This window comes from Myotis daubentonii, chromosome 2 (assembly GCF_963259705.1).
Source record: "Myotis daubentonii chromosome 2, mMyoDau2.1, whole genome shotgun sequence".
NCBI lineage: Eukaryota > Metazoa > Chordata > Mammalia > Chiroptera > Vespertilionidae > Myotis > Myotis daubentonii.
Genome location: NC_081841.1, coordinates 198593386 through 198615880, shown reverse-complemented (window position 1 = coordinate 198615880; position 22495 = coordinate 198593386). Strand labels below are relative to the sequence as shown.

Here is a 22495-nt window from a genome sequence, read left to right as displayed (position 1 = left end):
GAGTCAGGGGAGGTTTCCTGAGGGAAGACATCTAAATCTGAGTCTGCTGAGGAAAGAAAGGCCCAGGCAGAGGGAACAATGTGTGTAAAAAACAACAACAGCCGAAACCGGTTTGGCTCAGTGGATAGAGCATAGGCCTGCGGACTCAAGGGTCCCAGGTTCGATTCCGGTCAAGGGCATGTACCTGGGTTGCGGGCACATACCCAGTAGGAGATGTGCAGGAGGCAGCTGATCGATGTTTCTCTCTCATCGATGTTTCTAACTCTCTATCTCTCTCCCTTCCTCTCTATAAAAAATCAATAAAATATATTTTAAAAAAACCAACAACAACAAAAAACACACCTGGAGATAAAAGGAGCACAGAGCATACAGGAGGCTGGAAGGCAGACGCACAGGCCCCTGACCTTGCAATCTGTTAAAGAATTTCTCTTTTATGCTAAGGGTGAGGCCCCTCGAGGTTGAACTAGGGGAGTGACCCAGTCAGATCTGCCTTCTAAAAATATTACTTGGGCAGGTGCTCTCACTTTCAGAGCCTTGTTTTCTCATCTGTAACGTAGAGCTGATAGCCCTCCACCCTCGCCCCTAGAACAGCAGGCTGGCTGTGTAGAACAGTGTAGAGGACTGACGAGGAAAGGGGGAAGATAGGAGGCAGGCCAGCTTGAAGGCTGTTGTAATGTAGGCGCGGGACAAAGGGAAGCCCGAACTTAGGGTGGATGGACAAGTGTGGGACATGTAAAAGCTGTGAAGGGTCTTTTCTAGGACTTGCCTGTTGGTTGGGTGGGGGGTGGAGGGAGAAAGGAGCAGCAAGGGCAGCTGGTGGCAGCAATCACTGTGAAACGGGCAAGCCTGGCACAGGTGGTTTACCTTGTCTCTGGGACATCCAAGGCGACATGCTGTGAAGGCCCTGAGGCAGACAATGCCGGACACATTGGTGCTACTCAATTAGTATTTGTCAAGTGAATCATTATGCCGGGTAAGAGTTAGGACAGAGCTTTGGGAAACATGAACACCCCCACCCCCCACACCACCACCACCAACAACAAAAAACGTTCAGATGGTTTTCCATCATCTGCATGAGTGTGTGCATGTTTACCAGTGGCTTCTCATCCCTTCCGTCCCCCTTTGCCGTCTGCTCCCACGTTTCTGGGGCAAAAGAACGCTAACATCACCCTGACTAAATAAATGCGCGAATGGACACATCTGTTTATCACAACTAACTCAAAGAGGAATCTGAAGTTAGAGAAGAGTAGAGATTAAAAATCACTAAAGATATGCATTATTTTATTGTAAAATAGCAACTATTAAACTGATTTGTGTTAAGACAAGTAACATTTTATGAAAAGGAACTATATTTCTGAAACAAAAAAGGCAACAAGAGTAGCATTGTTTTTTGTTTTTGCAAATCTCATTAATGGCTGGCTTAATAGAAGACAGCAGGATTCTCATATCTGCCTCTGCATTCTATCTGGGGCCATATGTTGTTTTGATGGAAGAATATGAAGAAAATCTGGCCCTGCACAGATATGTATTTGGAAAGAAGGCAATATTTTAATAGCTTTTTCAGGTGATTGTAGATATTCTTCTTTGATTCTATACCAAAACTTGGCAAATGGTAGTTTCTTCATGTTTAGATGCAATGTGGAATCAGAAGCCAATAATAATAAACGTTCATACTCTTACATTAAAATCCTTTGGTTAGTTTTTCCATTTGAATGAATCCTTTTTACCAATGCATGATTTTGCAAATGTGTGCATAGGACATTTGGAAAATCATGGTCTTGCTGAGCTATGCAGATCTTCCAAATGTGGACACATTTTATTATATAACTAGTCTCCCAGTGCATGGATTCATGCACAATGAAAGGAAATTAATTAGAAGAAATATTTTAATAACACTGTTCACAGCTTGCTAATGAAAATAGGATTCAACCTAGTCTCCTATCTGTCTACTCCAGGACTTCTGTGAGGATCAAATGAGGTGAGGCACGGGAAAACGCTTCACAGACATTTGGTTAAACTGTAAAATGTTTGCACCTGGCTATAAAGCAAGTCAGGTTCCTAGGCTGAAGAAACTCCAAGGAGGCTAGTTGCTAAGGAGAGGAATCCGGGTGTTACTACGTGACATCATTACCTGGCGCCCACAGTGACTGTTTCTGGGTTGGGCTGGGCTGTGGGCCCCATTTTGCGCCATGGGGTCTTGGCAGCATTGGCTACAATTAGGTGGGGTATCGCTTCAGGGTGGTGGTGGGGCCTGTGTCCCACTTGGGGGAAGCCGAGTATTGGTTTGTTGGTGCCAGGTCCGCGGTGCCCTGGTGCCGTTTATTTTTAAATGGCCAGTGCGCTCCTGCGTTCAGCGTCTCCCCCCTGGCGGTCAGTGTGCGTCATAGCTACCAGCCAGACAGATGGACACTTAGCCTTTTATATATATATATATTTTTTTAAAATCACATTTGTTAATATCAGCATCAGCATCATCAACAAGTCTTTAAATATGGAAAGCCTTCGAACTCATGGAGGTAGATATAAGTCTTCTAAAATTCTAGTTTTTGCTTTGAAAGCTCAGAATTCATCATTTGCAAGAAAATACTTTCATGAACTTCCTGACATCACAGGCTCATTTCTTTCAGTTTTGAGAAAGTTCGTATATACCTAAATCTGAATAAGTTTGACAGTTTGTCTTTCGGTCATTTGTTCCAGATAAAAATCATGTCTCATGAAGAAAGGGAAAGAATATAGTGACTACTCGTATAGTTTGGTTCTGATCTGCTTCCTAAGGTGTTATGCTCAGTAAATCTGCTTCGAAGAACCGTGTGTCCCGGTATCTAAGTAGCTCCAGCCGTGGGCAAACTACGGCCCGCGGGATCTGGCCCATTTGAAATGAATAAAACTAAAAAAAAAAAAAAGACCGTACCCTTTTATGTAATGATGTTTACTTTGAATTTATATTAGTTCACACAAACACTCCATCCATGCTTTTGTTCCGGCCCTCCAGTCCAGTTTAAGAACCCACTGTGGCCCTCGAGTCAAAAAGTTTGCCCACCCCTGAGCTAGGCCATAGAGCAAGGGAGACCTATGCAGAGGAAATAAATCTCTTGGACAGAAGAGAGAGACTTGGGCAACAGAATGGGGCTGGATTCCAACTACTTAGATGTTGGTCATTTACCTTCTATGTCAGGTTTACCTTCTATGTCACATGTGTGATCTCTCACACTGTAGTATTTCTTTTGTGTTAATAAAAAGCTAGACTGTTTATTGGCCACTTCGCTCTCCTGGGCACAGTGCTAAGCAATTTACAGGCAGCATATTACTTAATTCTCCACAGTGTCTGAGGTCATCTTCACTTTGAGATCATAAACCTGGTGAGTTACGGGACTGATTCGGAGGCTAGGATGAGACCTACTCATTTGTGTTGACAAACAGCCTGGTGCAGAACCCAAGATGCAGAGGGTCGTCTGGCTCTGGATTGGGGAGGACCAGCTTGGGGGAACTGGGTGTCTTGGCAGATGGATCGTGGTGACAGAGATCCAGAATCTAGCAGTAATCAGGTATCTAAGCTTGTGATGCTAGCAAGCTAATCTGTAGGTAGATGGTTCTCACTTTTGAACAAAGGCTCAAAATGAGGTTTTAGTCTTTGGAATACAAGTCAAGCGAGGCTTCCCATTTCCCAGTCATAGAAAGTCAAGGGTATAAGGTAGCCAAGAGGATTAGTTATTTGAAATGACTAATGTAGTGCATGCAGACTGGCTTTGATGACTTGGCATAAGCCCAGTTGTCAGCACTAGAGGACTGTGTCAGGACAGAAGTTGTACTGAGAGGGCTCACACGTGGATTGCAGAGTGTTGGGCTGGAACTCTTTGGATACTTACAGTTTTAATGTAAACTACAAGGTACATGACATCACTCAGAACTACATAGTGTATATGACCTGGGTTGTCATGTGGCAAGGCTGTCTAAAGATGGGCTGGCTCTTGGGCACAGGGCAGGTGTGATTAGCTGTTGGGAAGAGAGGGCAGAGATTGGGAATAGAATGAAGAAGGAGTTGCCTAAAAATTTTAGACAGCTGTAGTGGAAGTGCCAGAAGTTCATATTGGAGGCCTTTTATTGATGACCTCTAAAATCACATGCTTCAAACCATTGCATCTGTTATATTGCTGGGCTCATAGTAGGTATTCATGGAAAGCTCACTGGGCTGCAATAAATCGAAGACTGCAGTGGTCCATTTTAATGCCCTTTCTTCCCCCCACTTCAGAAACTGCCCTCAAGAACAGAAACCCTACTTTTTTTTGGAACCAAGCACCAGAAACAAATGCACATGTTTAAGCACACCAGGAGAGGATGCGGGCATGAGTTTGGCATGTCTCCTCATGTTCTCCATTTTAAACACTTTTTAGTCTTGGTGACTCACATGGTGTGGGTGGACTTCAGAGCTGGTTTTTACCTCTAGTTCATAAAGCTACCTATGTGATACGGTTTTAAGGTATATTAAATTCTTGATTAATGCTAAGCACAGGCTTTTCATAAAAGATAGATATACACATACACCATCATTTTTGCATACAACCTTTGAGGTGTCAGTGAATGTTTGTTGTCAGTGAATCCCATTCATAAAATGATTAATAGAGACTATAATTGTGATGTCAATAAAGTAATATTCTATTTCCTCTCATGTGGGATCAGTTACAGTGTCTGCTTTTCTATTTGAATAATATTTTAAAATAACAGTTTATTAGTTAAACATTAAAGTAATGCTTCCTGATGTTTGTTATTATTAACATTAACATGGCTGGGTTAACTAGCTGGATTATCTGACAGGAAAAAAAATGTCCTTAAACAGAACTAGAGAATTAGAGAAACATATAAGTAGCAAACAATTTCCATCTCTATTAATTATTAAATGTTTTTAAAAAGAAATTGAATTATTTTGCCTATCATATTAGAAAAGATTTTTAAAACTTATAATATGTAGTTCTTGCAAGGGTACATGTAGAAAAATAATATATTGTTGGCAAATGAAATTTTCTTGTAGTTGACCAGAAACATTTCTGGCCAAATGTAAGAGCCTGATAGGAATGCATACTGTTTATCTAGTGATTTCTCTGGGAGTGGAAGAATCTTAAATATGAAAAAGCTTTATGCATAAAGGTGTGACTAACAGCATGATTTATCTTAGAGGAGAGTTGGAAATGATCTGAAGGCATTTTAGAGGATTTTGATTCTTGGTCTTGAATCCCCAGATGTTAAGTCAGGGGATTCCTAGGTCTGTGATTCAGTGACTCCTGGCTAAGTGGAGGCTGGTGTGAAGAGGCCTAGGCTAGTTGTATGAGAGTTTGTTGGTGAGGTCTCAAAAGGCAATCAAATCGGTGGCCTGGGCGTGTGGGGTAACAGTTGACAGTGGGGGAATTTGCTAGGATGATGGAAGGAGTAGAAGGAACTTAACAGTCCTGGACACGGATTATCGGAGTGTCAGCATGGGGCTCTTGCAATTTGCTTAATGAGATTCCCAGATCCCTATGTGATGTCAGAGGCCTTTGTCTCTCCCTCAGCTCCCATCTCTGTCTTCCCCTCTGTCTTCTAACACCCCACTCCCCCATCAAATCACCTCTGCTTCCCTCAAAGGAAAATCTCTAAGAAATGCCTTTCTCCTATTGGACAATTTACCTCCATCTCATTCCAATGCGAAATAACCCTTCTTCCCTCCCAAATATGGTACCTGATGTGATCCTGATAATTTGATCCTTTAGGTAGGAATTGTCTGCAGAATGAGGGGTGGGGGGAGTCTCGGAGACGGTGGTGAACATATTTATAATATTGGAATTTAAGGATTCATGTGTAATAGTAATAATAAAATAAACGGATGCTTATAATGCCCTTTCTGTGCATTAGACACTGTTCAAACTGCTTTACCTGCAAGAGCTTATTTAAGTCTCCCAATAGTTCTACTTGTTGACAGGCTAGCTCTGATATTAGTAAAACACCTTCCAGAAGAATCTTGAAGATTTTGCCCTATTTTTTTGGACTAGGGATGGATTTGTCTGTTTCTTGGGGAACCACCAGCTTGTCAAATAACTGGGAAAAGTCCGGAGAGAGAGGGTGCAGGTAAAGCTGCAGCTCTAGCACGGGAGAGATCTTCCCCTTGGGCCCTTGTTGCTACACACTTTTGACCCGGTGTCCAGGGTGTGACACCATTTCCCTCGCAAGTTGCTCCTGTACACGTCTAACCAAGGAAGCTTGGCTTGGGATGACAGAAAGGGGTAGGGATGAAGTTTGAGGGTTTTTAAAAAAACTCATTATGTATTATTTTGATATAATGCAAAGAGAAAGAATCATTGTGGGGATGGGGAAAGTGAGGGTGGCATGTGGACAGTTTTGCAGTCTGGGGTGTGGTGTTTGCATTTACAGATGCACACTTGTGGGGTTTTTCCCCCCCACTTGTGATTTGGGATGGAACCATTTGGGGAAGGCACAGGGGGACAGAGAGAGGTTAACAAATATAAATTTCTGGAGGTCAGGGCTTCAGTCTCGGTCCCATCTTGTGCCAGCACCTGATGCCATGTGTAATACTGAAGAAGGCCTCAGTAAACTTTTGCTGGGTTCGCTAGAATTCAGCCTCTATAAAGCTGGAAAACAGAACTTCACTTGCAGTGGCTTTGCCTCTAGATTTTCTTCCTTTCTTCACAGAGTCGCTGCTGCCCCCTTCTGGGCTTAGTAGGTATCTCTGGGGAAAATACTTTTTTTTTTTTTTACTGTTTCCTGCATGTTTTTAAGCTTAGCACTCCAAGTCTAGCAACTCTGAGGCCTGGATGGGGATTGAGAGCAGACTCAGGTAGTTTGTGTTTTGAGAGAAGCCCTGCTTGGCGATGATACACATCTGGGAGGCGTTGCAGAGGATTTGGCGTGACTGGGACCGGAGTTGAAAATACGCATATTCTGTTCAGATACCTGTAATGGAGAGATGACTGCACGGAGAGGCAGGAGAACTGGAATGTAGACCAGGGTCCATAGACCTCGAGCTCTGACTTCCTGGGCCTCGTGTTCATTTTCTATAATGCTGGACCAGGCCGACTGTGTTCCAGAAGGGGGTCCAGGACTTCAACAGGAGAGGGGCCTCTAAGCTCTCCCCGCCCTTGTGACCTCTGCCCCACTGCTGAGCTGCTCCACTTGGAGCTGGTTTATTTATGAAGTGTCAAATCCGAAAAAAATGTCCTCAAAAGTCTGAAGCCACTGGACGAGATGATCTCTGAGATTCTTCCGGCTCTAATGGTGTGATTTTTATGAACTTAGCACTGAGTCAGAGCCTTGAGCGCTGAAATCATGGTGCCCAGGATGCCTGTGTAAATGCTGTGGGTGTTTTGCAGGCGGACAGCCCAGAAGACATGCACAGCTGGATTAAAGAGATCAGGGCAGCTGTCCAGGCCCTCAAGTGCCACCCCAGAGTAAGTCACTTCCTTTCTGTCGCATAGTCACTGTCAAGTGGGAGATGCGTGTCCTTGAGTGGGCAGGTTTTATTTGGGGCTGAAGGCAGGCAGCCTGGACCCAGCGAAGCCCCGGGCTCTCTTGTTTGTGTTTCTCTGTCGATTGACTTGGGTACACATATTTGTGTTTTAGTTTTGGTTCTCGGAGGAGGTGAGGTAGGGTCGGGTAGGTGTGCCCTACACAGCTCCCTGTCAGGCAGACTGACAAGTCTGGAGTGAGTCCCTGTGGACTTACTTGGTTTCTGTAGACACATGTCTCTGGACGACGAGACGGTGATTGTGGGTGGGTACTCAGTGTGGGGCTTTGGGATAAACATTGTCAGGAAAGCCCTCACTTTCCTTTTTTTTTTTTTCTTCCCTTTTATTTTTGTAGGAAATGTCCTTTTCTCGATCCATCTCTTTGACTCGCTCTGGAAGCTCCAGCCTGTCGGGTGGGCCCAACTCTGTCTTCTGCAGAGGACGGCCACCTGTGGAAGAGAAGAAAGCCCTCTGCAAAGCCCCCTCGGTGGCCTCCTCCTGGCAACCCTGGACACCTGTCCCCCAGGCCGGGGAAAAGCTACATCCACCTGAAGAGACTCTTGAGGACGCTTTGTTCACGTCTCGACTTGGGGAGAGCAATACTTCCGGGGCATTGCCCAGCTCCCGGATAAGGCACCGATCGGAGCCCCAGCACCCCAAGGAGAAGCCATTTATGTTCAACCTTGATGATGAGAACATACGGACTTCTGATGTGTGATGAGGCATAGCGCCCAGGGAGGGAGGGACAGGGAGGACTCAAGCAAAGGAAGCCATCTCTCTGTTTTCCTATCTGTTGGAGGATAGTCAGAGGCCTTTATGCCGCTCACATTCCTTTGGATGCTCTATGGGAGGGGCCCATCCAGCTGGCTTTTTAAAAGGAAATATCCATGTGGTGTGTTTAATTTGGGAAAATCACTAGGTTATGCTCAATGGAGATCAGGTTGCCTCTTGTTCGACTATTGAAAGGTCGTCCTGATGAGAGAAGGTTGGAAGTCTAATTTCGCCCCTAACCAAGTTTTATTTCCTTGTCCTGGTTTTAGTTCCTTCCCTTTGTTTTCAGGACAGACACGGAATCTTAGGCCAGTCATCTGGCTTTATCCTATTCCTCTGTATTGGCTGAAGTTTGACTGTGAAGTAGAAGGGTGGAAACTAACCCACCTAAACAGAGAGAGGAGAGGTGGAGACCCAGGCTCCGCTGCACTGGGATCCATTCTAAGGGGAGGTGTTAAAATCTGGGGGCTAATCCATCAGGGAAGATCCCCGTAGAGAACGAAATAGGGACCTCTTGTAAGGAATGGGGAATGATTCAATACATCAGTCAATTTTGGGAACGACTCTGTTCTCATGTAGATGTTCTTTGGCCCCAAATACTGTCAGTGTGAGTGACAGACCTGCCCACTTGGTTTCCGGGTCAGCCCCAAGGATGAGTTTATCAGTGTTAAATGTTACGACTGTTGAGAACAGAACAGACATTTCCCTTGATACGGTGTTAGTTGGAATGTGTGGAGAGTTGACACTTGTATGATAATTCACTGTGTGATAGATCAGATCTCTATTTTAGAGTCTTAGATTTGCTGTGAAGCAGATGCTGGGAAGAGATGGGTTAGAGTTCATCCAGCTAAGTTTTCTTGGCCCATGTTTTCCAAACAGAAGGAAAGGCCTGCTTTAGCATAGACATTACCTTGAATCCTGCCTCACAGCTCGTTTTTCATGGTCCAACAGTAGTCTAAGTGTCGGTGCTGTAATGCTGTGTGCCCTGGCGTATTTGCTTTCTTTTTCTTGTTTGTGTTGTCCTTTGAAAGAAGCCTTAGGTTCTTGCATGACCCGACCTTGTAATCTGATGAGGTGTTCTGTGTACTTAAGAGCAGAGAGATAGAAAGGTAATCTCGATAGATATTTATATTTTTAATGAAATAGAAACTCTGATTTAGAGGCTATGCATTGCTGACTAGAGATGTCCCAGGTAGAAAAGCGTAGATTGTATTTCCCGCCCAAATTTCAGGGTGTACCTTCTTCCATTTGGCAAAAAGACAAAAAAGAAAACAGAAAACTATTTCTGGGGCCCTGGAAGGATTTGTCTATCCAACTTACATGGTGAACTGCTCAGGGTTCCCTAAAGGCAGAGACAAGGTAACTCATTTCTGTCTGTAACTTTTATCAGCTAGGTCAGTTAATTATATCTTTAAATTATAAAATTAATGACTTGTGGAAGAGACTAAGAGAAGTATTTTTACCTAAGTAAATCCCTTTCCCTGCTTATGTCCACATCTAATGGAGAGGTGAAAAGATGAGATCAGAAAATCCTTAGGGACTTGAGGGAAATCTTATGTTTCTTTCAGGAGCCGTTCTTTCCTTGAAGTCCATGTCATGTTGAGAACTATTCTTGACTGCACTGTGTTGGAGCTATACTTCACTTAAATTGCTTGGCATAGTGGTCCTGGTATAAAAAGGAAATCTACTACTGGGTCTCTCTCTCTCTCTCTCTCTCTCTCTCTCTCTCTCTCTCTCTCTCTCTCTCTCTCTCCAGACTCTTACACACTTTTGTCCTTAGAAACCCTTGGTTTGGGAATTATTTATTTGTGAGTGGTGGAGGTTACAACATACTTCAAGTAGCCTACTTCCAAAAGTCATTCCAAATTCTTAAAGCTCTTTGTCTCTGGTTTCATTTTCCAGTTTTCCTCAACAAAATTATTTGGCTAATAAGTGCACAGTAAGTCATACTGAATTCATGGAAATAATTTAGAGACTTTTGAGGTCTCTTTAAACATTCCCTAACTCATGGAAAGTTGCCACCTTTTGGTGTGTAAATTGTAAAAATCTATCCATTTCTCTCTCTCTTTAAGATTAAACTCTGCTAGAATACTACTGCTACATTAATTGGCCATTATAATAAGATGATATGTTTCTTATTCATTAGTCTTTTTTGAGAATGTGTTAAATTGAACATGCTTATAAATCCAAATTGTATTATCATGATGGGGGAAAACAGGGACTCTAGTTGGCAATTCCTTAGAAATTCCATGTTAGAACATATTAATGTGGTTCCAACACCAGGTAAATATAATTACCTTCAATGAAGCCTGAAAGCATTCTCATTCTCAAACCTTATTTTAGAATTCCTTTTGTGTCCATATTTCTTACCTTCTGGCCAATTTCACAGCACAGCCTTTTAATGTCACTACACATGTGAGCCAAAGGTGGTATATGTACGACAAAAGCATTTAGTTTTAAATGTATAAAATGGAAGCAAAGCAAAAAATAGGGTGGGGATGCACTATAGGTTAGTAGTTAAATGCATAGGCTCTGGAATAAAACTGAGTTTTAAAAAATAAAATAAAAGGAACTAAAAAAGGCACTGCATTTTCTTCGTGGAATAAAAACCTTCTCTGAGTTGTGCTGTTTTTATAAGACAGTTGGCGGCGTCTTGACTCACTCTATATGTAACAGTACTTCAGGTGGTCTTCCCTGGAGCTGAACTAGTCACCATCCACTGCTTTTAAAAGCTTACGGATTTGCTCTCTTAAGTCAGTTGATGGTAAACAGAACTGGGCTTTTTGCATACTGTGAGACAACATAAACATACATTGAGTAGAGTGACCTCCGGTCAAAATGTTGGAATTACACATCTGTTTCTGGGTAGAATGCTGGAAGATTCCCATGAGAAAGTAGATTTAAGGTCCAGTTTTATAGTTTACTTACAAGTTGCTTCCCCCCCCCCCCACTTTTTTTGAGTATAACTGCTCTGACATAGGCTAAAAGGACCCAGTAAATAAATAGCAGGCTCAATACTGGAGCAGTGGGATTTGATGTCTATTCGCACTGACAACTAAATAAACAAGCATATGGAGGTAACAATATTTTGGTAATAGAGTTTCCCAAATCAGCTTCATTGATAAACTTTGAACATGTCAGAAATGGTTACGTTTATTAAATCATTTCTACCCATTCCCTTTCTCTCTGCGTGTTGCCTGCAGCAGTCAATTACCATCACTCATCTAGGTAGAGTTTGAACTGTTTGATTCCTTTCCCCACTGCTTAGGAAAGTGTGGCATGATTCTGTGTTTCGAACCAGTATGTTTCAGCTGTGAAATGCACTCGCTGTAACTGCTGAGCTGAGTGCATGGAAACGGTTGTGCTTCTCATGTTATGTGCTCTCTGAATTGGTATGTAGCAAAAAGTTAATTTTCTAAAACTGTTTTGTGGCTTGTTTTGTAATAAAAAACATGAGGATACTGAAATGTGGTGTGTTTTCCTAATGCCCACCGTGGGTGGGTGCTGGCTCGACATCCTGCCCCTATTGGTTTTATGGATTTCACAATGCAGGTCCCTGCTCAGGGTCGGCTACTGAGCGCTTCTCACCACTGCCTGGGGGTGGATGTGGCCGAGTGGTGGGAAGCTGTATGGGTGTGTATGTGGAGAGGTCTGCCAGGCTCTGCCCCTTAGTCTGGCACTGGTGGAGGCGGCACCCTGGCCGGGAGTGTGTTGCTCATTTAAAAGTGGTTGCGGGTCCAGGGTAAAGTAATTGGGAAAGTGGGAGGAAGAAGGGAGCAGCATGGTTAGACCTTCGCTTCAACCCGCTGGGCTGGGACAATTCCTCCTGCTGTGGCTGCTGCTGCTGCCCCCGGTGCCCGATCCCAGGGTGGAGGCCCAGAGGACCTGGCCCTCTCCGTTCTGCCCCGCGGTCTGCGAGCCAATGCGCTGCCCCCCGCTGCCCACCTGCTCCTCGGGGGCCACGCCGATGCAGGACCGCTGCCGCTGCTGCCGCGTGTGCCCCGCGGCCGAGGGCGAGGTCTGCGGCGGGGCGCTCGGCCGGCCCTGTGCCCCGGGGCTGCAGTGCAGCGCGCCGTTCCGCCCGCGGCGCCTGGGTGGCACCCGGCTGGGCACCTGCGGCTGCCCGGCGACGGGGGCGGCCGTGTGCGGCAGCGACGGGCGCACCTACCCCAGCCTGTGCGCGCTCCGTGCCGAGAACCGCGCCGCGCGCCGCCGTGGTGCGCTCCCGGCGCTGCCGGTGCAGAAGGGCGACTGCAGGGATCGAGGTGGGTGCCGGCCCTGCGCTCTCTTGAAACTTTCGGGAGGAGCGTTTTTGAATCGCGCAGCTCTCCACGGGCTCTGCCCTGCTCCATGGCCGTAGGGATTCGACTTCTTGCTCCCGATTTTCTTCCCTCCTGGGGTGTCTCTTTGCGGGTCCCCATGTGGTTCCCCCTTCCCCCCGACCCCTACCCCCAGTGTCCTCCCCACACCTGTTAAATGTCCTCTTCCCTTCTAATTTTTTTTTCTTTCCAATCGGGGTGACGGGCCTAGTTCCCTCAAGGCGCATCCTTATGGGAGTGGGACCACAGGATACAGGACGGGGGAGACCGAAGGGAGGAAGGGGAGGGAGGAAAGTGGAGAGAGAGGCGGGGGGGGGGGGGGGGCTGAGAGATTTGAGATCGGACCCCTTGCAGCGGTTCTCAACCTGTGGGTCGCGACCCCTTTGGGGGTCAAACGACCCTTTCACAGGGGTCGCCTAAATACATCCTGCATATCAGATATTTACATTACGATTCATAACAGTAGCAAAATGACAGTTATGAAGTAGCAACGAAAATAATGTTATGGTTGGGGGTCACCACAACATGAGGAACTGTATTAAAGGGTCGCAGCATTAGGAAGGTTGAGAACCTCTGCTGGAGGATCAGGAGGCGAGGGTCCCATCGCCCCCAGTAATGGAGCATTGCTTCACAGGGACCAGAAGCGCAGGCTGGCTCAGGAGCAACTACAACTTCATCGCAGAGGTGGTGGAGAAGGTGGCGCCCTCTGTGGTTCACTTGCAGCTCTTTCGGAGGTAAAGGCGGCAGGCGGCGGCCGCCCACTCCCCGCTGACTTTCCGCTCCAGGTCCGCTACTGTGAGGCTCAATGCGGTCCAGGAACCCGGTGAAGGTGCAGAAGGGACACGGGTTCTGACTCCCAAATCTGGGTACGCCTGCGCCCTTAGGTGGCCGGGGTTTCTCTCTCCCTCATCTCCCACAGACAGAATTGAAGGTCAGGGGCAAGAGGTAGAAAGCATCTGAATGATCTTGCTCAGCCCCCTCATTGTTGTGGAAGGAAATCCTCTGTCAAAGGCCAGTTAATGGTGGAACCTAAACAGGAACCGGCCCCCTGGGCTCCCTCCCTGCCTGGGCCCTGATGATTTGGCACTAGGACTCAGCGGTTCTCAACCTGTGGGTCGCGACCCCTTTGGCGGTCAAACAACCCTTTCACAGGGGTCGCCTAAGATCATCCTGCATATCAGATATTTACATTATGATTCATAACAGTAGCAACATTACAGTTATGAAGTAGCAACGAAAATAATTTTATGGTTGGGGGTCACCACAACATGAGGAACTGTATTTAAAGGGCCAGAAGGTTGAGAACCACTGCCTAGGTCAGTGATGGCGAACCTATGACACGCGTGTCAGAGGTGACACGCAAACTCATTTTTTTGGTTGATTTCTCTTTGTTAAATGGCATTTAAATATATAAAATAAATATCAAAAATATAAGTCTTTGTTTTACTATGGTTGCAAATATCAAAAAATTGCTATATGTGACACGGCACCAGAGTTAAGTTAGGGTTTTTCAAAATGCTGACACGCCGAGCTCAAAAGGTTCGCCATCACTGGCCTAGGTTGACTCTTGACCATGGTATTGTGATCAGGTTAGGCCTATTTGAAGCAGAGGGTTGCTGCTCTGATCAGCTCTGAAGAGGGAGTGTGCCTGGAAAAGGAGAGTTGGAATCAGCTCTCAGTGGGCTTCCCAGGAGATGACCAGGCCACTGAACAGGCAGACTCCAATTCCACCCAGAGACAATGAAAACACGGGAAAAGAAAAGTGTCTGGGAAACTGTGCTGGAGGTATGCTTGGTACCTGTGAGGTTCCGTGTCTCCAGACTGTGGTGCATCCCCTGACTCTTCCGTCCTCTGCTTGCGCTGTTGTCTTTACTGAGACAGGTCACCTCTCAACGGCAAGGATATTCCTGTATCCAGTGGCTCTGGGTTCATAGTGTCTGAGGATGGGCTCATCGTTACCAATGCCCACGTCCTCACCAACCGGCAGCGAATCCAGGCGGAGCTCCAAAGTGGGGTCCAGTATGAAGCCACTGTCAAGGACATTGACCATAAACTGGATCTTGCACTGATTAAGATCGAGCCAAAAGTGAGTATGGGAGGTCTAAATCAGAGTCTGCGTATTTGGGGATTTTCACCAATTTGCTCATGTTTTCTTCTCCACCCCCTTCCACCTACAACACATTTTTTCAACTAGCATATGCTGTTTTCTAATTTCCTTTTTTTTTTTTTTTTGGTTGTCTTTTAGTCCCTCTTCTATTTTCTTTCTTTTTTAATTTTTTAAAATCTTTATTGTTGAAAGTATTACATATGTCCCCCTTTCCCTCCCATTGACCCCTTCTAGCCCGCCTGTTTATTTTCTTCCATGCCAGTCTGTATATCCCTAACAATTTCTATGGCAGGGAGGAGCGAGTCTTTTTTATTTTTCCTTCTCCTTCACTGCCTCTTCAGTAGATGCTGCTTCTGGAAACTTCTCTTAGAGTAGTCTTAGAGTAGCGTGAATTCCAAGCTGCCGAGGAATACTTTAAGGTCCCGTTACACCAAGTGTAGTTTGCACTCCAGCAGTATTGACATCATCTAAGAATTTGCTGGAAATGCAGAATCTCAGACCACAGCCAGGTCTACTGAATTAGAATCTGCATTTTCTTAAGATCCCCAGGTGATTTGCGCACATATTAAAATTTGAGAAGAACTGCTCTGGGTGATCAGCTTTGTTTGTGGCCAGTTAATTTTGACTGTCAACTTTTGAGCTGGACCTGTGCTAAGTAAATTGCTAATGTCAGTTTATGTTCATCAGTAACTTCACTGTTGGTTTATTTATAGTAATTTATACAAAGCAATACTTTTAGATTTTAGAGACGATCCCAATCATCTTAACAAGTGAGAGTTTGGGTGGGTGGTTCTTGGATTATAAATGCCAAGTGACAAAGACTGTGTCATATATGTGCTGTACATAAACACCGGTTGATTCTATTCTTGATCTTCCCCATCCTTTCTTGCCCATGTGCAGACTGACCTTCCTGTATTGCTGCTGGGAAAGTCATCTGACCTGCGGGCCGGAGAGTTTGTGGTGGCCTTGGGCAGTCCGTTTTCTCTGCAGAACACAGTGACTGCAGGAATTGTCAGCACTACACAGCGAGGGGGCAAAGAACTGGGGCTGGAGGATTCAGACATGGACTATATCCAGACTGATGCCATAATAAATGTAAGTCACTTGGGAAGGCCATTGTGAGCCCATGAGATACTTAGGGGCAGTGCAGTCAGAGCGCCTCCTTTTTCCTTTGGCCTTTCGGAGATGTCCCGAGTTTAGTTAGATCCTTACGAGGGGGATAGAATGCCATTTTGTTAGACTTCAGCCTGTTTGATATGATAGCTGGCATCCATGATATTGGGTGGCCTGTTAGGGTCTGTCACAGAGGCCAACGCTGCCGTAGGAAGTGGTGGTCCTTTTGCTATTGTTCTTTATCTGCAGTGACTCCAGTATTGATGATGATGGGGGGACAGGACAACTTTGCCTGCCTTGGGGGAACAGGAGCTCACTAGAGCGGGCTGTTTTTGGTAAATCTGTTTAGGAACTATGAATAGTTGACAAGGAGAAAAGTACTGATGGTTTTTTCAAATTCTGTCTCCAGCACGGAAATTCTGGGGGGCCTCTGGTGAACTTGGTAAGTGGCCACTTTCCTTGCTGCTGTATGTCTCTTCCTTGTAAAGACTTGACAGGTTGCATGGTGCAGACTAATGCTAGCGTAGAGACCTGTGGTGGGATGCTTTTCTATGACTGCATCTTAAGCAAATGGTTAGGAAAACTTAAGATCTACAATGGATTTGTCATCCTGGTGTGTGATCTCACCCAACTAGGGTTTGCTTACATGTTATATCTCTTCAACATGCTTTCCGTTTTGTTTTGTTTTTTAAATATATGTTATTGATTTTTTACAGAGAGGAAGGGAGAGGGAAAGAGAGTTAGAAACATCGATGAGAGAGAAGCATCGATCAGCTGCCTCCTGCACACCCCCTACCGGGGATGTGCCTGCAACCAAGGTACATGCCCTTGACTAGAATTGAACCCGGGACCCTACAGTCCGCAGGCCGATGCTCTATCCACTAAGCCAAACCAGTCAGGGCCGCTTTCCGTTTTCATTGGACAGTTAACAAAGGTCCTGGGTACTAAACCCAGATTTATGTCAAATGACCAATTGTACTATGTAATGTCCCCCTAATGTATATCCTTGAAGACTCCTGCTGCCGCATATGAAGAACTGTCTCTCATTCCAAAATGCTAATTTCAGGATGTGGTCTGTCCAGGTTTTTAGTCTTGACCCACTTACAGATGACAGAAAAGCCACACCATGAACCCATTGTTCTGTCATGTAGTTAATTATTAAAATTATTCAGTCTCTCTAGTGCAGTGGTTCTCAACCTTCCTAATGCCGCGACCTTTCAATACAGTTCCTCATGTTGGAGTGACCGCCAACCATAAAATTATTTTCATTGCTACTTAATCACTGTAATTTTGCTACTGTTATGAATCGTAATGTGAGTATCTGATATGCAGGATGTATTTTCATTGTTACAAATTGAGCATAATTAAAGCATAGTGATTAATCACCAAAACAATATATAATTATATATGTGTTTTCCGATGGTCTTAGGCGACCCCTGTGAAAGGGTCATTTGACCCCCAAAGGGGTCGCGGCCCACAGGTTGAGAAACGCTGCTCTAGTGGCAATGCCAGCATTTCTAGTCGCTCAAATACATGTGGAAACACGAAAGTGCCATGCTCATTGACGCAGCCTGTGGTCGTGCTCTCTGAGTTTTTGAGCGGATTCATTTGGTTCATCTTTACATATTACACTTACTTGTAGGAGGATGAATTGTGTGTGACGTTATTGAGCGTTTTTTATTCATGACACTGCATGCAATTTTTTGTACCTTCTTTCTCCAGTGGACAAGGAGTTTACTAGAATTTCAGACCACACTCCAGATCTACTGAATTATAATCTGTCTCTTAATAGTATTAAATATTAAACTAAACAATATGATATTTTACCCTTTCCATTACCTAACAGGCTAGAGATGATGAAGTGCATGAAGAGGAAAGTATTTCTCACTTCATAGCCTTGGTTTAGTAGGGCTTTGTTCCGAAAGTCAATTTACTAATTCTTACGGATACTTTCATTGAAGTGTTGCTGAAAATCTAACAGCTTTTTGCCTTTGCCATGTTTATTTTTAGTTTCATTTAAGGAATGAAAAGGCAAATACTCCTTGTTCTCTTCTTTGGGTCAAATAACAAACTGTGGTTCACACTTAAAATCAATGTAATTCAGCCCGGCTGGTGTGGCTCAGTGGTTGATCATCAGCCCATGAACCAAGAGGGCACTGGTTGGATTCCTAGTCAGGGCACATGCCCAGGTTGTGGACTCGATCCCCAATAGGGAGCATGCAGGAGGCAACTGATCGATGTTTCTATCTCTCGACCCTTCTCCCTTCTCTCTAAAATCAACAAAGACATGTTAAAAATATAAATAAAATCAGAGTAATTTGGTCAAGGAAAAATAAGCTCAAGATTTAAAAAAAAAATCCTCCATAGGAATTTGCACATGTAGGTCCCCTCTGCTATCCTACCTACATCCATCGATCTGGACTGAAGAAGCCCACTTTTCTGCTAGCCCCTCTGTACCCTGCCCTAAGGAACTCACGTCACTCCCTCCTGTTTGTTCAGTTTGCACAACTTGGTGACTGAATGACATCTCCTCCCCTGCCAGGATGGTGATGTGATTGGCATAAATACACTGAAGGTGACCGCCGGAATCTCCTTTGCAATCCCCTCCGATCGAATTCGAGAGTTCTTGGCGGAATTCCATGAGCGCCAGTTGAAAGGTAAGGGGAGGGAGGACTTTTTCTTCCCCTTGTGTGTTTTTGGGGGCACTCAGTCTACTGTGGAGACGGTTCTGTTGAATGCTGTCACTGGTACCCAGTTTCTCTAATGGCTGTTCGGGCAGTAATATAAGGACTAGGCACAAAGCCAGGCATGGGTTGTACCCAGAAACATTTGGATTGAACTATTGTGGAAAGGAAACCTGAGGGGCAGAGGTGGGTGGAAGACGGTCTGTACTAATGACGAAGGTTTTCTGAGGAACAGTTAGTTCGAGGGGGCAGCTATGATGGAAGGATGTTCTGTGACTCTTTTAAGATCGCTGAAAGGAGAAAAGTTTTGTTGTTGGTAACACATTATAATTTTCCTTTCCAGGAAAGGCTCTTGCACAAAGGAAATATCTGGGTCTGAGAATGCTGCCCCTCACTATGAAGTAAGTGTGGGTTTGAATACATCTGGGTCATTTTCAGAAGCAAAAGCCATAGCTGGACAGTCTTGCCAGGGAAACTAAAGTGTTAGGATTACAGCTGGGTACCCTAGTGGCCATAGGCTCTACTGATGCACCAGCACTCACTGTACGTCTCAGTTTCTTTCACGTGCCTATATTTTATAACGTCCAATGGTTCTAGGCGTTGGCATAGAGAACCAGAGCACACCTGGGGAAGAATAAGGGTGGCCTGCTTGATGGAGTCCTCTCTGGCCACTCTGAGCCTTGAGAGAGCAGATAGAATATTTACTGAGATTCATTCGGAGGCTGTGCCCGGGGCTCCGGAGATCAATTTGCTATGCTTCTTAACTGACCGGGAAATCTCCTCTCACTTTTCTTAGCCTCCTTCGAGAAATGAAAAGGCAAGATCCAGATTTCCCTGTTGTGAGTTCTGGGGTTTTTGTATATGAGGTGATTCAGGGAACAGCTGCCGAAAGGTAAGAGGAACCCAGGCCTTTGCCCAGCCTCCTTTGTTCTCGCTAGATGTGTGCGTGGCAAACGTAGGATCTAGAGTTAGGCTGTCCAGCACCGTGGCCCCTGCCCACATGTGGCTATTGAACACTTGGAATGTGGCTGGTATGACCGATGGACTGAATTTTACATTTTATTTAATTTTAATTTATTTGAATAAAGAAACTAGGAGCACGTAAAATATTTTTCCATGAAACACACCTTTTTTTGGGGGGGGGGGAGGTGGGGGGAACTGCCTTGTACTGTAATCATTGCATTTATAAGATATTATGGTTGTGCATTGTTTCTAGTGGATTTCAAAGACAAAACAGAATGTAAAATACATACTAGTAATTATTAAAATATTACGTGTTCAAATGATAGCTTAGACATATTGAGTTAAATAAGATATATTACTAAAATTGATTTCATCTGTTTAAAATATTTTTTGAAAAAAATGTGGTTACCAGAAAATTTAAAACTACATATGGCATGTGGATAGTCATGCTGATTTAGACTTGTGTACTAAGGGCCTTCTATTTGGAAGCCGGTGGTTCTCTTTAAGCCAAGAATGCATGATGTGAGTTAATAGCCTAAGTCTAAATTAATTTTGCTAGGATCCCCAAGTCTGCCCTTTCAATACCTTAGTTATTAAGAATCAGAAGAATCCAAAGGATCAAAAGTTTAGGAACATACTTTAGGTAATTTAAAATACTTTTGTCTTTGAACTCTGGATGACAGTATCAGACGGCAGCACTAAGTAAGTAAACAAATAAACAAACAAAGAAATAAATCAAGCAAAGGTTAGAGTAGCTTTCCAAAGATGCTCCAGCAGTCTTGATGTTGTTTCGAACATTTAACTACTGAGAGCAGAGGTGGCTTGTCCAACAATCACTCTCCTGGGTCTCTCTTTTAAGCTTCTTCAGTATCTCTCACTGTATTTGTTTTTCAAGAGCTCAATAATCTGTTTAGATTACAGCAATGCTCTTAGTAGGGGGCAAGAAACCCTAGGGTACTACCTGTTCAGAATAGCTACGTGTTAGGTCTCATGTTACTAAACTTGGCTTGTCACAGGCTTTCCTAGCCTTAGTTCCTGCCCCCTCCCTGCCGCCCCCCCCCCCCCCCCCCCGCATCCCAATCCTTATTTTTAACTTCTGGTTCAAGGCCAAAGCTATTTCTTTCAGCTCTCCAAGGCCTTGCTACTCAGGATGTGGTCTGTAGCCCAGCTGCATTAGCATCAGCTGGAGCTTTTGGGAAATGCAGAATGACAGGCCTGCCACTGAATCAGAAACTGCATTGTAAACAAGATCTCCTTGATTTGGATGCACATTAAAGTGTGGGCATTACTGCTTGTTTGATGTCACTGCTGAGCCGGAAATCTGTTTTGGCTCCAGCCACTTACATCTAATAATAATAATAATTATGATAATAACAGCTGGCATTTATTAACCACTTAATATATGTCAGGCATCATTTAATATTTTTTACATGCTTGGTTTGAGCCCGCAGTAGTCTTATGATATAGGTTATTATTTTATAGAGGACACAGCTGTGGCAGAGAGAGGTCAATGTGAATTACACAGTAAGTCAGACAGCAGGGATGTGGAACCTAAGTTAGCCTCTGTATTATCCTGCTTTCGTGGCTGCTCTTCTTGCTTCTGAGAGGCACACTGATCAAGTGGCAAGAAGAAGGGTTTTCAAGTCTGAAGACCAGGAATCAAATCCTAGCCTTTTACAAGCGGTGGGACATTTTATCCTGTCTGAGCCTCATAGTTGGGCTCAGCAGTAATTTGCACTCAGCAATAATCTGCAGGTTTCTTTTTTCCACTCACAGAAGTACCATGAACTGAGTTCTCCCTTTGTGCACTGTACCAGTCACCTTCCAAAGTGACCTTGTGCTAAAGGCTTTCCATGCTTGTAGCTCTGTCTACCTTCAAACTTCTCTTCACATCCTCTTGCTTTAAATTTCTCCTATTTTTTCATAAATTCCACATATCTTGGTAATCCTATTATTCTTGCTTCTCCTGCAGTCATTTAATTTTATGTCCCTCTTCCAGCTTATTTTTTACTTTAAGACAACTCAACAGCATAGCTATGTATTTATTGCATGTCGGAGGTGGTTTCTGTTTTAAGATATACATTCTATGTGAAACAACTACGTAGGAGACTGCATACAGTCACAGCTTTGGGGAAAAGGAGTCTAGAATCAGAGCCTTAGATATTTAGACGTGGAAGGGTGACTAGTTTTTGACTTACTGGGAACAGAGCTTTTAATAGTATAGCTCAACATACTCTCTCGTACCATAAACTACGGTTGAAGATGGGGTAAGTGGGCTGTCAAATCAAACTGATCAGAGTGTAGCTGTCTAGGGAAAAACATATTGACTGGGCTTTTCATGTTTGCTCATAAGAATGGGAGTATGCTTCAGGTTAACAGAGGTCAGAGAGTAATAGAAATGAAAAGCTAAACTCCTATTCCCAACCAAATCCAATATAGGGGAGGAGTAAACCTTTTTCACACGATTGATTGTGGTAGAATATTAATTTTATGAAAGTAAGTAGGATTGTTGTCTTCAAGGAGATTTCACAGCCTATCTTAGAACAGTCCTCATATTTGAAAGGATTGAGGCTATTTCTGGTTTCCTGGGTTGATGTGTTTATTACCAGCAAAATAGTAGTACCATAAGAGTTTGACATTAAATTCTAGCTGGGATGAGTAAAACTCTTAGAGTTTCATTTTCCTTTTTTCCCTCCCCTCCCAGCTCTGGGTTAAGAGACCACGATGTAATTGTCAGCATAAATGGGCAACCTGTTACTACCACAACCGATGTTACTGAAGCTGTTAAGGACAATGATTCCCTTTCCATGATGGTTCGTCGGGGAAGTCAAACTTTGATCCTGACAATCACACCTGAAATAATTGATTAAGTATCTTGATTTAAAGATAAATTATCTAACAAACCCAAAGTTATATTACCTGGTTTGTATTGAAGATGTGCCAAAGATTGGTAGGGGTTTTAAGATCTTTCTTATAAAGGAAAATCAATGCTTAAGTATGAGCGTGCCCCCCCCCCCACACACACACTTGGGGACTATTAGGTTGGGG

General features: G+C 44.3%; 2 protein-coding genes across 5 annotated transcripts in view; both read left to right on the top strand.

Moving 5' to 3' along the window:
- The window catches only part of PLEKHA2 (pleckstrin homology domain containing A2), a 73942-nt gene extending 62214 nt beyond the window's left edge, over window positions 1-11728 (top strand). For all 4 annotated transcript variants that reach the window (XM_059685355.1, XM_059685354.1, XM_059685352.1 and 1 more), the window contains 2 exons: window positions 7356-7433; window positions 7846-11728. In XM_059685355.1, the coding sequence (XP_059541338.1) occupies window positions 7356-7433; window positions 7846-8208 (441 nt within the window). In that variant the 3' untranslated portion in view covers window positions 8209-11728. The remainder of the gene's footprint in view (window positions 1-7355; window positions 7434-7845) is intronic.
- A 247-nt stretch (window positions 11729-11975) lies between these two features.
- On the top strand, window positions 11976-22468 carry HTRA4 (HtrA serine peptidase 4). Its single transcript, XM_059685349.1, has 9 exons — window positions 11976-12526; window positions 13215-13314; window positions 14462-14666; window positions 15588-15782; window positions 16210-16242; window positions 18343-18457; window positions 18828-18885; window positions 19281-19376; window positions 22152-22468. The coding sequence occupies exons 1-9, from the start codon at window positions 12043-12045 to the stop codon at window positions 22315-22317; spliced, it is 1452 nt and encodes a 483-aa protein (XP_059541332.1). The 5' UTR covers window positions 11976-12042; the 3' UTR covers window positions 22318-22468.
- Window positions 22469-22495: the final 27 nt, after the last annotated feature.